General features: G+C 43.8%; 1 protein-coding gene across 1 annotated transcript; it reads right to left on the bottom strand.

The window, feature by feature from the left end:
* Positions 1 to 7,233: 7,233 nt before the first annotated feature.
* ddt (D-dopachrome tautomerase) lies at positions 7,234 to 13,503 on the bottom strand. Its single transcript, XM_080879480.1, has 3 exons — positions 13,338 to 13,503; positions 9,542 to 9,717; positions 7,234 to 7,581 (listed from the first exon to the last, which is right to left on the bottom strand). The coding sequence occupies exons 1-3, from the start codon at positions 13,443 to 13,445 to the stop codon at positions 7,509 to 7,511; spliced, it is 357 nt and encodes a 118-aa protein (XP_080735606.1). The 5' UTR covers positions 13,446 to 13,503; the 3' UTR covers positions 7,234 to 7,508.
* Positions 13,504 to 14,535: the final 1,032 nt, after the last annotated feature.

Raw genomic sequence — 14,535 nt, forward strand, 5'->3', positions numbered from 1 at the left:
TTCCTCTGCTGCTTCTTCCTCATCTGCTCTCTCATCTGCTTCTTCAGCTGCTCTCTCTGCTGCTCCTTCCTCAGAAAAGAGAAGCAGAGAAGACATCTGCACCGAAGAGGTAAGTGCAAAGAGGTGCAAGGTAAGTGACCAGTTTGATGCCCCTTCAACATCCTCAGGTTGTTTTGGAGTCAGACGTTTCTGGGAGAGGCTTTTTAGCCTTTCCCTTGATGACAGTGACTCTGATTAGTTTATGTTAGAACGTGTTTTTAAACTTTGCCTTTGTGTTTTTGTTTTTACAGATATAAGAACATCTGACTCACACATGTGAAATGTATTGTTTTTTTCTTGAATAATATATGTTTTTCCCAAGCCCTAATTCACCATGCAGGACAAAGGTACGTCTGTACTTAATGTCAACACAAATAAGTAGAAAAGGTTTAAATATGATGCAGTGAACTGACTGTAGTCTCTTGTTTTTACATAAGGTATAGCCTGTGGCTAAGAATTCAACACTTCAGACGCTCAACGTCCAAGATGGAGCAAACACCCCACCCAGAAGACAGCCTTACCCCGACCAACCCGATGAGAAGGATGGATGACCAAGTGAAAAACGGGAGAGTGGTGCTGTGGTCCAACTATGTAAGTTATCACCTCACATTGACAACAAACTGTATTGAAGGCGAAATTCTTCCAATAGTTGGTATAAATCATCATCCTCTGTCAGCAGCACTGTAGGTTTAGGTTTATTTATATTTTTCATGTGTATACGTTGGGTTTAAAATTGCTTTTTAACAACATACTGCAGCTGCCAACAATGGAAATGCTGTTTTGTGTTAAAATGACAGCTTTCTTGTGTCATTGCTTTGCAGGGCAGCTGAGAGTGGACAGAGCTGCACAGAGGACCAAAGATCCACTCTCAGCACTTCATACCTGACTGGCCACAGCACCACCCCTCCTCACCCAGGGTGAGGAGGGTCCTGACCCCGCCTGCACAGAGGGAGTTGTGAACATGCACTTCTGTGTCGGTGGGTTTAGGATCCTCCTCACACTCACACTGATGAAGACTGTCACTGGAAGATGTCTCCATTGCATCAGCAGGACGTAAGCATTTGTAAAATATTACAGTTTGTGATGTTTTATACATATTTTTATTGCATCATTTAAAACTATGAGATATAAAATAAACCAATTTTCATAACATTTTCTGTGTATTTAGTTGTTTTCTTAATAAGTTATTTGGAACATCATCACAACCTGTCAGCTTTTTATTGAGGATTTAGAAAGTTGCTGGTGGCCCGAGTGTGTGGAGTGGGGTGTTGTTTTTGTCACATGGTGAAAGTGACCTCAGGGGGAGCAAATAGAACAACTGCACAATTTGGGGATTCACAGACTTTGGTAATCGCTAAAAACAATTAATAAAAATTGTTCTGTGTGTACTAAAAGCTCAAATATAAACCATCCTGACACACTGACACAAATGATCTGCTGTTTATAAGCAGGACGGTGTTTTCATGAGCCTGGGTGAAGCTCATTTGCATGAGTTTAACCTCCTGGTCAAAAACTTGCATGACTCTGATATCACTCTAACTTTCTTCTGTTTATTTATTCATTTCTGCTAATTGTAGTAGATTAATATGTTCACCAGCTGATTCTTGGCCTGAATGTTTGAATGTTTGCAGTTTCAGGTCCTACTGATCAGTTTTAAGTATTGTAGAAAGTGAGCAGCAATTCAATCGAGTCCTGGGATGAAATGGGACAAAAGGGTAATGTGACAGCCACATTAGTTCCCTTCCCTCGTTTAACAATGTGTAAGCAGACTGCTTTAACCTGCAATTTACTGCATGTTGTTAGGCTGCATGGTACAACCACAGGCTGCTAACCACCCGTGGTGATCGAAGGTTTTGAGGTCTTGCTTGAGCTACTGATGAAGTTTTATCAAAGCTTGTTAAGTTTCCCAACCACATTTCATCCTGATGGTCCAAGGCTTACATCTTTATGCTCACAGACGTACTTCTGTAATTAATCAGTGACCGATTTATTACTTTAAGTTACAGTGTGAGGGGCATTAATGAACATAAATCAGATTTAACTGGATTATGTGTTTAGGTCAAGAGACACAGACCTTCATCTTTAAGAGGCTCTTCCCGAATGTCTAATCACGATGTTTGTGTTTGTCTGCAGCAGAGAGGGTATAACACAAGGCCACAGTCATGTGGTATTCTTATTCTTATGTATAAAAAGGGTTCACAACTGAAAGTAAAAAGTAATACAGTTAATGCACATTCATCTTAGTTGACATAAGCATAAAGACAATGTAAATAAGATATGGAAATATTTTAAAAGTTATTATTTTTCATGTTGCATCAGTGGTTGTCATTTTATTCACCAGAACTGCGATCTGTACAATACTAATCGGCTAGTTTCTGGGATCGATTGGTAGTGTCTCCAATCTCCACTAGGGGGCTTTCGCACATTCTCCTCATTGCATTAAACTACTCTGTGAGATAACAACACAAAATCACTTGTGATTCTTTCCTTCCTGTTTTCAGGGGTGTAATAATGGCTGCATTCACTGAGGAACGTAGAGGAACAGTTAATATATGACAGCCTATATTTAGTAACATCGGGTCAGTGCAACACAACCAGGCACCTTTACATCGATAGCTCAATTGTGTCCAGCAATATTGTCAGAAACGTTTTGATACACAGACTTTGCTTATCTCATATAAATGATTGACATTAAATGCAGTCATGGGGGATCAGTTGGGCTTCAGAGGTGCAAACATAGTGTCATCAGCTGTAGTCTGTTATGTTGAAGTTGCCTCGTTCTAATGTTTTCTCTGAGGCTGCTGTAAATGTGAATATATTTACTGTGGGTTTTGCTTGAAGAAGCTTTACGTTGTGAAAAACTGAAATCTTAAATTAGAATTGTTGTGCCTTATTTTGTGGATCTTTTTACATATATTTGAAAATACTAAAATTTGTATATTTATGTATTTTTGTTTGTCTGATAGCATTGATTTATAAAATAAATCAGACATTTCAAACAGTTACTCGCTACTTACTCAGTACTTGAGTAGCCTTTTCACCAAGTACTTTTTTACTCTTACTCGAGTAACTTTTTTGACGACTACTTTTCACTTTTACTTGAGTAATAATATTTTAAAGTAATGATACTCTTACTTGAGTACAATTTTTGGATACTCGACCCACCTCTGCATCCAAGTGACTTCTTCAGTCTCAGCTGACTGCAGGTTTCCCCAACCTTACAAACACATGTGAGTGAAGTTGCCCTCCAACCTTCTTCTAATCAAACAAAATTGATGTCAAACATTTGTCCTGCAAATTATTTTGTTTGTGCAGGTTGTGTTTCTCTAATTTTATACACAGTACATGTACAGTGAGAGAGAGATGTTACATCTGTCTTCACTTGCATCCCAGTCATAGAAGCGTTGGAGGTCGTTCTTTCTCCCACTGAAAATGTCCAGATGAACAGAATCAACCTTTTGGGATTTACTTACCTGGATGATTAAGCACGCATCAAGACGTTATTTTATTAATATTTCTAAAATGATCGCAGCACACACGAACATTTTTGAAGCACAAACCAGCACAAACGTAGCAGAAACGTTTAACATCGTGTTTGATTTGGGTAATGTGGGGGGGCTGGTTGACCTTTTGACCTTTACATTTTCATTAATATCTTTAAAACAGAAGCAGCACAAATGACAATTTTAGCAGCACAAACCAGCACAAACATAGCTCAACTGATTAACACCAATTTTGTTTGATTCCATTAATGTGGGGGGGCTGGTTGACCTCTGATGACCTCTAGAAATTTTTATTAATATCTTTAAAATGATAGCAGCACAAACCAGCACAAACGTTTGATACCACTTTTGTTGGATTTGAAGAAGGTGGGGGGGCAACTTCACTCACATACATGAAGCCAATGACAAGCCTGCATCATTCCCTAATGACCACCAGGGGGCAGGAGAGCCCGGACCAACGTGCCAGAATGTTTTCTTCGGTGGGCGTGTCTAAGATATGACCACACTGCCAGCATAAGAGGAACTGGTATAACAGCAGTTTCATCACACAACATATCAGAATCAGAATCAGAACACTTTATTCATCCCGAGGGAAATTAGGGTTACAGCAGGCAGCACGCTAATGGCGCATGCGCACTTACAAAGGAACCTTCTGACCAACTTTACACAAACATCACATTGGGGAGACATGTCAGAAGGTAGGCTGATAGGAAAAAACAACGAAAATACATAACATGAGGTAAGAGGAGGAGAAAAAAACTCCACTCAGACTGAGCTCCTAGTGGGAGAACAGTTTGATAACAGAAAAAACACCTCAGCACAAAAGCACATGACTATCAATACACCATAGAAACACAAGACCAGCAACAGGTAAAGGGTAAGAGAGAGCCGGTGTACACAGCGCATCCGGTCCTGCAGCATCTGCGCTGGTCCAGTTGACTGCTATCATCCCCGGTAGGGCACAAGCATCGAAGGCGTTGGAAAGGGAGGGGGGATGAGTGAGTGTCTATCAGTGTAAGTGTGTGTGTGTGCGTGTCCATAGTTCAGCTGAGACAGTGTCCTTCGGCCTATCAGGCTAAGTAAACAGTCCTCCAGTCAATCCAGGTGTCCTTGCATGGGACGGGAAGAATAGCCGTAACACAGTCGTTATCAGGGAGTGATTGTTCGGCTCCAGCCTTGGGCCTGCAGCTGGCGCCGTGATGGGGATCCGCAATGTTCATGTTGATTTTGTTAATATATATTTTCAGTCATATTTTGATGTGTTTTGTTGTTTTCATCACTTTTATTTGGTCTTTTTAGTTGCAGAGGTAACCATGGTTCTATGAATGAGTTTATTACAGCTTGAGACACGTTTAAGGACCAGGCAGGACAAATATTTCACAATATACAGCAGGTCCCAGAATATTCCTCAGTCTGATGAAGGCAGAGAGGTGGTTGGTATGATGGAGAGAAGGAAGACACATGGATGTGGGCACGCTGAACTCCAGCTGAGCCACCCGTCTGTCATCATTGCTGCACTGCTGGTAGTGCCTTGCTTGCATTAGCTTGCACCTCCTTCCCTCTGATTCATTCCTAGAGAGTCGTCTGATTGTTTTGGTAGGAAGCCAACATGGGCAGTGTTTCGGCATCAAACCTGAGAGTCAAGTTCAACAGACATCTGGCTCTTATGTGGAGCGTCAGACAAACTGAGACTGATGAGGAAGTCTGGCTAAAGAACGCTGGAATCTCCCACCTCGACTGATTCATGGATAAATAATCTACCTGTGGATCCTGGCAGATGTTTGAATGTGAACTGAGAGAAATCCTTTTGACTGTGGTTTTGTGGTGATCTCATTAACCTTTTATCACCTAAGTAGCATACAGGCGACCTGGAATTATTTTGTCATTTTCACTGTAAAATTCTGAGTCCCATTCTTCAGGAATCATCTGAATTTCTTCTCTAGCTCAGAATAGTTGAGGAGTGATGAGAGGCGCGAGTGGTAACATCTAGGAGGAGCTTCTGTCTGTGTTCACACAGCAGAACCAAGCACAAATGGAGCTGGAGTCTTTAAAGAGCAGCCCCACCGCTGGCTGATGGTCAGAGCATCTGCCTGAAGTGAAGGCATTTCAGGATTGAGATGTGAATGTACTGAAGAGCGATGAGTGTTGAAAAGCTGGAAGAAGTGCTTTAATCAGCTGATGAATGAAGAAAGTGGAGGACAGCTAGGAAGAGCAGAGGATTAGTAAGGAGGAGGTGAGGGCAGCTATGAAGAGGCTACTCTAGAGGACGATCCTGTGGAGTCGGTTGTTTAGGAGGACAGTGGACTAACCAGGATTTTCACAGGAGGAGAACTGTACTGGTACAGATCTGCAAGCACCAGGGTGATGTACAGAGCTGCAGTAACTACAGAGGGCTGATGAGCCACAGCATGAAGATATTCAGATGTCCAGGTGTTCACTGGGAGTGAGCAGGATGGACAGGACTAGAAATGAGTCCATCAGAGGAACAGCTCAGAGTCAGAGAGGCTGGGATGATTTGCACATGTGCAGAGCAGGGAGGGTGGATGTACTGGACACAGGATGATGAAGATGGAGCAGCCAGGCCGGGGGAAAGAGGAAGACCTCAGAGGAGGTTCATGGATGTAGGGGTGTTGGTGTCACACAGGGGGATGCTGGGAGAGGCTGAGACAGAGGCTCCTAAACCGACCAGCTGAACGTCTGAAAAATCACCCGAGATCCTAACTTTGTTCCTCGTTAACTTTTATTATGGCCCTAACCAAAGATCAGTCACGTCTCCACTGATAACTGGTGACCTGCGTGATTACGTTTTTGTCTTGTTCTGGCTGCATTAAAAGTCAGTGTTTCCTGCTCATACACTGTGACGTTTAATATCAGGGGCTCTCTGCAGGTTCGTCTCACAGCTGCTGTGAGCCAGATGATTCAGGGAGTTCAGTCCAACGGGGAGTCCTCGTGCTCCATCTCTCTGCTCTCTGAGCTGCAGAGCACTGGGTGAAAGGTCATCTGAGCATTTACATAACTCAGAGCTATGCTCCTGTTGTTGCTCTTTCAGGGACAGATGAGGGTCAGTAACCTCCTATGACAAACACTTGCTAGCATGGACTGCCTTCATAAATGTACCCGTGTTCACTCAGCTGGTGAAGTCTTACAGCTCATCATTGTGTTAGTCAGGCCAAAGCAGCTTGTTTGGAACATCCAGTTATTCTCTAACCCAGATTCTAGAGACTAAACCCTTCACACTGATGTTCATCACTTAGATTAAACTCACCTTTTCCAGTACATTTCCAACTGTAGGATTGAGTATTACTGCAAATGGAGACGGTCCTCTACCTCAGCCAACACAGGAGCTTTCCTCTGCTCTCACACATAAAGACGTGTTGCTCAGTAAGGACGAGGCATTTAGCCATGTCTTCTTTAGATAAGGAATATTAACACATTTAGGATACACATGTAAAAAGTGGCACCTTTCTCACTGATGTGTGTGAGCCAGGAGCTACGAGCTGTACGTCGCACTTCTTTAACGACTGAAATCACCAATGTGCAAAGATGCACATCGAACCTGCTGAACACACGAAACAATGAACATTTTCAGGTGAAGCTGAGCTTTGAGAATCTGGCAGCAGATGTATAACGTGCAGTGATGGCTCCCACGTGTCTGCTAACATGTGAAAGAAGGCAAACACACACACACACACATAAGTGAACTGTGTTTATTTCATCCACATCACAGTAACATTGTTTCCAGAGGAGCCCTCTGCTACATCAAAACTCAAACTTTAGAGCTCTTTCTCTGTGCGCTTCTTCGTAACAAGTATAGAAACCAAGCGAATGTAACAGTCGCAGAGCTTGGGTTTGGTTCAGACAGCAGAAATGATCATGGTGTGAAAATGAAGCAAGTGACCTTTAAACGACTGTGCAGAGGGGGCGGGTGCTGATGTGGTACAGCCGGTCGTTCAGGGAGGCGAGCCTTCACAGGAAGCTCATGACGGTTCCCTTTTTCCCCACTTGGTGAGGCTCCAGCGCGTTGAACACAATCACAATCCTGCCAATCAAACACAGCAGTCAGTCTGCACATCCACATGAGAGCAGCACACTCATCGCTGACAGCAGCACTAATGCTTACTGTGTTTAAACCATCATCCCAGACAGAAGACTGGCCCTGGAAGCAATCTTTCTACCAAATCAGTTCTCTACATCATCCTAATGGGAAATGCTCCACATGTGTCCAGATGATCTGCAACAACAGGAGGAAGAAGCACAAACACAGCACATCGAACACCTCTGCACCAGTGTTGTGGAGCACGGTGGTGCAGAGGTGAGGATTTGGGCTTGTTTTCTGATTGTTGCGAGTGCTCTTGCTCTTGACGAAGGCGGTCGCACTTTTCTCCTCTCCCTTAGCTTCCCTGCTTAGCCTCTTGTGTCCTTGTCTAGTCTCGTGTTTTTTTGTATTACTTTTTATTACTTTTCCGTGGAACACTCTCACAGTCTGTTCTCTAAAACCTAAAAGAGAATTATGGGTTGGATCAACTGGTCCCTGAATGCAATTGACACCCCTTTCTCAACGAGAAGTCTGGGCTCGGGTGAGCCTGAGTGCTGAAGACATCTACCTATTCAGAACCATGGTAACAGGGTTCTGGCTGATCGGAGCTGGCTTGGCCCTGACTTATCGAAGAATTAAGAAAGCAGAACCGGCTGTTCAAACCCCCACAAGGCTGCCCGCTGGGATTGGAACGATGGAAGAGGCGTGAGTTTCTCAAAATGGGCTCATTGAACGCAGCATGGATAAGATCTTGGAGAAGCTTACGGCTGCTGTGAATACTCAGAATAAGATCTCTGAGCCCAAATTGGATGACATCTCGAGGAGGCCCACTGTTGTGAGTTCTCAGAATCGGCTCTTTGAGCACAAGAATGACAACATCACAGAACGTAAGTATGGCGAAGCTCGCGGCTCTCCAACGGGAGATTGAGAGACCAGTGTTGGACTGTAGAACTGCTTTGAAATTCATATGAGCTGTTCGCACTAAAGTAAAAAGCACCATCACTTCATGCGGATACCCTCTCGGCGCCAGCTGCAGTCGCAAGGCTGGAGCTGAACAACAACACCCTGATAACGACTGTGTTTAGTCTGTTCTTCCCATTCCATGCAAGGCCACCTGGGTTGGCTGGAAGACTGTTTACTGAGCCTGGCAGGGCGAAGGACACTGTCTCAGCTGAACTCTGGACACGCCCACACATACATATACACTGATATGCACACACTCATCCTCCCTCCCTTTCCAAACGCCTTCGATGCTTGTTGCCTCCTGGGAACGCGAGGCGGGTCTGAGCCCGCGCTGGATGGTAGCGCTGGGCAGGATGGCTGCTGTGTTTGCTTCGGATTACTCCTCACCCCCCACCCGACCCTGTGGCTGGTCACGTGCTCCATAATGTTGTGCTGTGGACATTTATGTGCTTCTTTGTGCAGAGGAGTTTTGTTGTTTCCTGTTCTCATGCTGTCCTCCCAGGAGCCCAGCATGAGTAGAGGTCTCTTTTTTTCCTCTTGTACTTTCCCATTGTAGTGTATATTTCAGTGTTTTTCTGTAACGCTACCGATCTCTGACCTGTATCCCCATGTGATGTCTGTGCTATGTATGTATGGACGGGAGGGGGGGTCCTATTTCACTGCAGGTGTAAACTTTGCATGTGACAAATAAAAGGCTTGATTGATTGATTGACTGACTGAGTGCTGCAGTGGCATTGATTAGTGCTGGGCTCTGCTGGGATCGGGCCCAGTTTGACTTTATAGCATTCTGCAGAGTAGTAAACGTACACGCTCTTCTTTCCAAAGTATATTTATACAACAGCTGTCTACATTCAGAAAAGGCTCAGCGGCTCATGTCCGTTAGTTTATTCAGTTAGTGAATCATTAACATTCACAGCCTTTACATGTGATCACTGTCAAGCTGTTAAGGAGACAGCCTCAGTAAACAGGTAACTACAGCGAGTGTGCACAGCAGACTCACCTGTCTTGGCTCAGATCGAGCTCCTTGGTCAGAAACTCAAAGATCTTGGCGCTGTGCTCCTTGTTCTTCTCGGCGGTGTCAGTCACACCGATAGCAGACACTGACAGGATCACACACGGAGAGGTGGAACCTGCCATCAGCATCGGCAGCCCCGGCGTCACCACCACGTTCATCCGCTGGACCAAAGACACAGACACTCGCATTGAAGCCCGACTGAGAAAGAAGGCTGCACGGGCGAGGCTTCATCAAACAAACTAAGTGTGCTTACTTCCACAGAGGGCAGCACAGGTGCACCAGTTACTCCTCTGTGTCCTCGCTGCACACGCAAAACATGACGTAGCCTTAAACACGGTCACGAGCATCAGTGCAGTTAATCCACTGAATAATACAGTGTTCAATAGTTTGGTGTTATCAGACTTTGTGCAAAGGTACAGTTCGTGTTTCTCTAAGCAGAGTCACATTCTTTCATGTACATCTCTGAGGGGTAAAATATTAGTGTTTAAAAGTTGTGGAGGTGGACACAGTAACTCTGACCTCTGACCTCCTACAGTGGCTATGACCCTGACCGAAGGTGAAGCGACGCCCTGTACGAACATTCTGCTCTCCATACTTCTGCGTTGTTTGTTGGCAAGTCTTTCTTATCTGAGAAGGTTTAAATTTTTATCATTAGCTTTTCCTTCTTTTTGAGTTGAGACAAAGCTGTGTGAAATTAGCCACGTTCCTCGCTGCTAGCACAGTAACCTGATCTGCTGGATGAAATGTATATTTTCATAGGTATTTGAAAGCTACTTGTGGCACATTGAACTGCATGCTGACAAGCCCTGACCTAACACAGTATCCCAGTTTAACTGCTCTCCTGTAAACTGGTGAGACATCGTCCTCTGTCCCGGCTCCAGATGTGAGCGGTCTCTGCCAGCATGTCATTAGGTTTGGTAAAAAACAAGAGTTCAAGCAAATGCACATACATGTTAATATTATCATTGGATCCCGATACACACGACATGCTGATTAAAATGCTGTTCATGTGTTTGTGCTCCATGGAAACTAGTTTTAGCAGCGTGCTCTTCTTCACTCGGTCAGTCACAGTTCTGTTACAAATGCAGACAAAAACACTGACAGCAGATCTCCAGAACATCACCTCGACATCCAGGTTTGTCCAAAGTCTTTGTGTTTCTCTGATGAGCATCAGTATTAAATGTGGATTCTTATTAGCAGCTTCACTGCTTGTTGGCTTTAAAGCTTTTATAGCTCTCCAAGCCTGAGTGGTCCTACACGGAGTGCGTTTGTAGCTGCTGGCTACAGCTGGAATAGGGCATTTACTTTATTCTTTACATCAGAGCAGGTGTGGGGAACGCCAGGCCTCGAGCGCCGGTGTCCTGCAGGTTTTAGACGTGTCCTTGATCTGCATGGCTAAATGACCTCCTCAGCATGTCTTGAGGTTCTCCAGAGGCCGGTGTTGTGCCAAATAGTGATTGTCTGCCAAAAACTGATTGGTCGTATTTAAACTAGAGATGGCACGATACCACTTTTTTATGTCCGATACCGATACCGATATCATAAATTTGGATATCTGCCGATACCGATATGAATCCGATATAGTGTTTTTTAATCAACAAAACTGTTTTTTAAAATATCTTGCTGCATTTTGCAAGTCTGCAAGTTCATACTCAAGTTTAAAACAACAACTACACTAAAGCTATTCTGTTATACCTGTATACAAAAAAAATATTTCATAGTTCAGCAATACTGATCAATCTAATAAACTTAAACCTACACCATCCTCCCTATTCTGGTATTTTAAAGAGTACTTAGCATAAATATTAAGCAACCTAACTAATAGGGTTCCAACTCCCAGCAACAACAAAAATAAATAAATAAAAAATAGGGAACCACCCCTCACGCTCCACCTCATGATGCTTAATCGACGTAATCAACCTTAATTTGATGCAGTGTGAAAAAAAATACACAGAAATCAATTATTTTTCAAGAAATATTAAATAGATTCAACATCTTTCTTCAACAAAATTGCAGACTGCACAGATGGTACCTTCCCAAAGTAAAGAGTACTATAGCTTACTAGGGTATATATATTAGACTTAATAGTTACTATATACAGTAATGGACTTCTATTCATTTTACATCAAATTAAAACTTTGGGTGTCAGATAATTATTTATTAAAAGCTAGACATTTTAAATGAGAATAAGAAAGAAAAGTATGTCTTTGTGCCCCCTTTTCCCAGTTAATGGCCTATCGGCCCCCCTGGCTAAACTTTGCTAGATCCGCCCCTGCACAGTTACCAGCCGTCAGCTGTAGAAAAAGATCCTCGAGTAGAAAGTAATAATAAATAAATTCTAACAACAGCTTATCAAGCTTAAACGTGCTGCTGTTGTTCAGCCGCTGGTTTCCTCTTTCTGGTGCAAAGTGGACCAAAAACAAACAAGAGAGACTCACGACAGAAAAGCCGATCAGCTGATCATTTAAGCAGTTTCATGATTGAAGTAGCAGCCGGAGAGCGAGAGGCAGTCGCTTGTTAAGCTTAACGCAGGAATGCTTTACAAACATTCAGAGATGGACTTACACACTTGCTTTACTTCTCTCGGGGATAACTTTGTCGGAGATGAAATGCCAGGTTGCTAGCGAAGCTCCAAATGCTATCCAGACCACCGACAGGTCCCGCATGCCACAGCCGCTCTATCACGTGATGCATACTGCTCCGACGTGCTAACGTTCTGAGGTGAGTTACGGCGTGTTGCAAGTTTTGTGAGGTGCTTTCGTGATATTTAATGGATCGGATTACATTTTTTTATTTTTCTCCGATATCCGATCCAGTAATTTAGGTCAGTATCGGACCGATACCGATACGTAATATCGGATCGGTCCATCTCTAATTTAAACTGCTATAAATAACTTGTTGGGCTATAATATGTGAAACATATGTCAAATGGATCCCTCATGGATAACATAAAGCCATCTTTGGCCACAAACAACATTTGTGTAACAAGGTAGAAGCCGCAATCAGTTTTTGGCAGTGACTTTTATATGACCTTTATTTATGCAATTCTCATTAACATTAAAAGTCTCTTGTAAGAGTAAGTTGGCCAAGAGGACAGCAGAAATGGCAGCAAAAATTACAATAGTTCTGTAAACATATTTTAAGTGGGGCTAAAGGACCGAATTTGTTATAAAGTAACTACAGTAACACAGAGTTATACAGATACTTGAAAAACTGATAATTTTTTAATTCAATTTATAATCCTTTTGTAAACCCTGTTCACCGAAGTCTATTACCAACACATGTAAAGATTTTACTCATAAAAAATACACAGACACATTGGAAATCCGTTTTTGGCACAACACCGGGTAACAAACTCATCGTGCGATTCAGGTGAGATCTAAAACCTGCAGGTCCCCACGCGTGATCCAGAGGCTGCAGCTGCAAGAATAGAAACTACACCCTCGTTTCAGACACGTGACTATAATCCAGCGCTATCAGCCTGTGCTGTGTCCTGCTGATGGAGCTGTGATACTGAATCAACTTTGTTGACAAAGCGGCTCTTCGACGCGTGTAAAAACACTTTTGACGCTCTTTCACTGCGCGTGACTTTCACCGATTCACGCGTCATATCCAACTCTTCCCGATCGGTGCTTGTGATTGGTCACCTGTCGTACGTGGATCAGGGCTGAGAGGGTGATGAGAGAGCTGATCAGCGGACACGTATCCTCGGTGTGCGGCGCTCGCTCGCGGGCCTGTCAGCCTGGAGGTCGGGCTGGGTTCGTGTGTGTGCCGTACTCACGTCCTCGGGTTTCCCCAGAGCCGCCGCGGTGCTGGAGCACAGCCTCTTCAGAAAGGCCTCCGAGAACTGGCCGGCGGGCAGGTTGCTCTGTAGCTCGATGAAAGGCATGTTGCTGGAGCTCGCACGGACGTGGCCGTGGGAGGCTGAGACGGATGTGTCGTAAGAGCTGGCGAACCCGGAAGTAAACATGTAAAACCTTAACTCTTTACCTGGGCTGGGAAACTACAACTGTGATTGATGACGTCAGGTGTCATCAATCACAGCCCCCCCACTCACATGACTGCCCGCATGTTGGATCGTCGGATCGCTGGTTGGGGTCCAGAAAGTGATGTGAGCACTTTGGACAGAGCCGCTCTCACTTCTACAAACCTGGACAAATGTGTTTAAACATAAACGAGACCGTCCACGGCTGCAGTGTGTGTGTGCTCCCACGCTTCAAGTCAAAACGAAACAAGCGCGAGCACTCACGGAGACCAGGTAACTTCAGCGTGGACTGTTAAACATCAGGTTCTTATGAAGCCCTACGGAGCCTCGCACGGGACTGTCCAGAGCACTGTTAAATCAAATCAAATCACTTTTTATTGTCACATCACATGTGCAGGCACACTGGCACAGCACATGCGAGTGAAATTCTTGTGTGCGAGCCCCACAAGCAACAGAGATGTGCAAACACAACAACACAAACGAGCAAAATACAAGAATGGCCAACCTGAAACTAATAAATATATGTACAATATATAATAGTGTATGCATTTCTGGATGTGTATACTAAATATTTTCCTACGTGTGTGTGTGTGTGTGTGTATACACATTTTTACAAATTAAATAGTAAAAAAATAAAATAAAATAATAATAATAATAATAAAATATACAGAGTTGAATATGTGCAAAACAAGTGGCATTTATATACAGTGTGGAGTGCATAATGTTAGTGAACTTAACCAAGACTGACAGGGAAGACTTTGTCCCGGACGGCTGGTTTAATGTGCTCATAGTTCAGGCCAAGCGGCCGTGTCTTCCATCGCGGTGGTTGTTTCCGAGGTCTCAGTGCTGACCTGGAGGCACGTGGACTTAAAACACTCTTGCAGGATCTCACACAGCTTCAGTTCCTTTCTCTAGTGGACCTTGCGGGGCTCCGTAGGAGCTCGTTTCCTGTTTGTGCTGTAAAGAGAAAAGTGGACTGAATCACAAAAATCGC

Source organism: Rhamphochromis sp. 'chilingali' (genome assembly GCF_963969265.1).
Source record: "Rhamphochromis sp. 'chilingali' genome assembly, chromosome: 4".
Classification (NCBI taxonomy): domain Eukaryota; kingdom Metazoa; phylum Chordata; class Actinopteri; order Cichliformes; family Cichlidae; genus Rhamphochromis; species Rhamphochromis sp. 'chilingali'.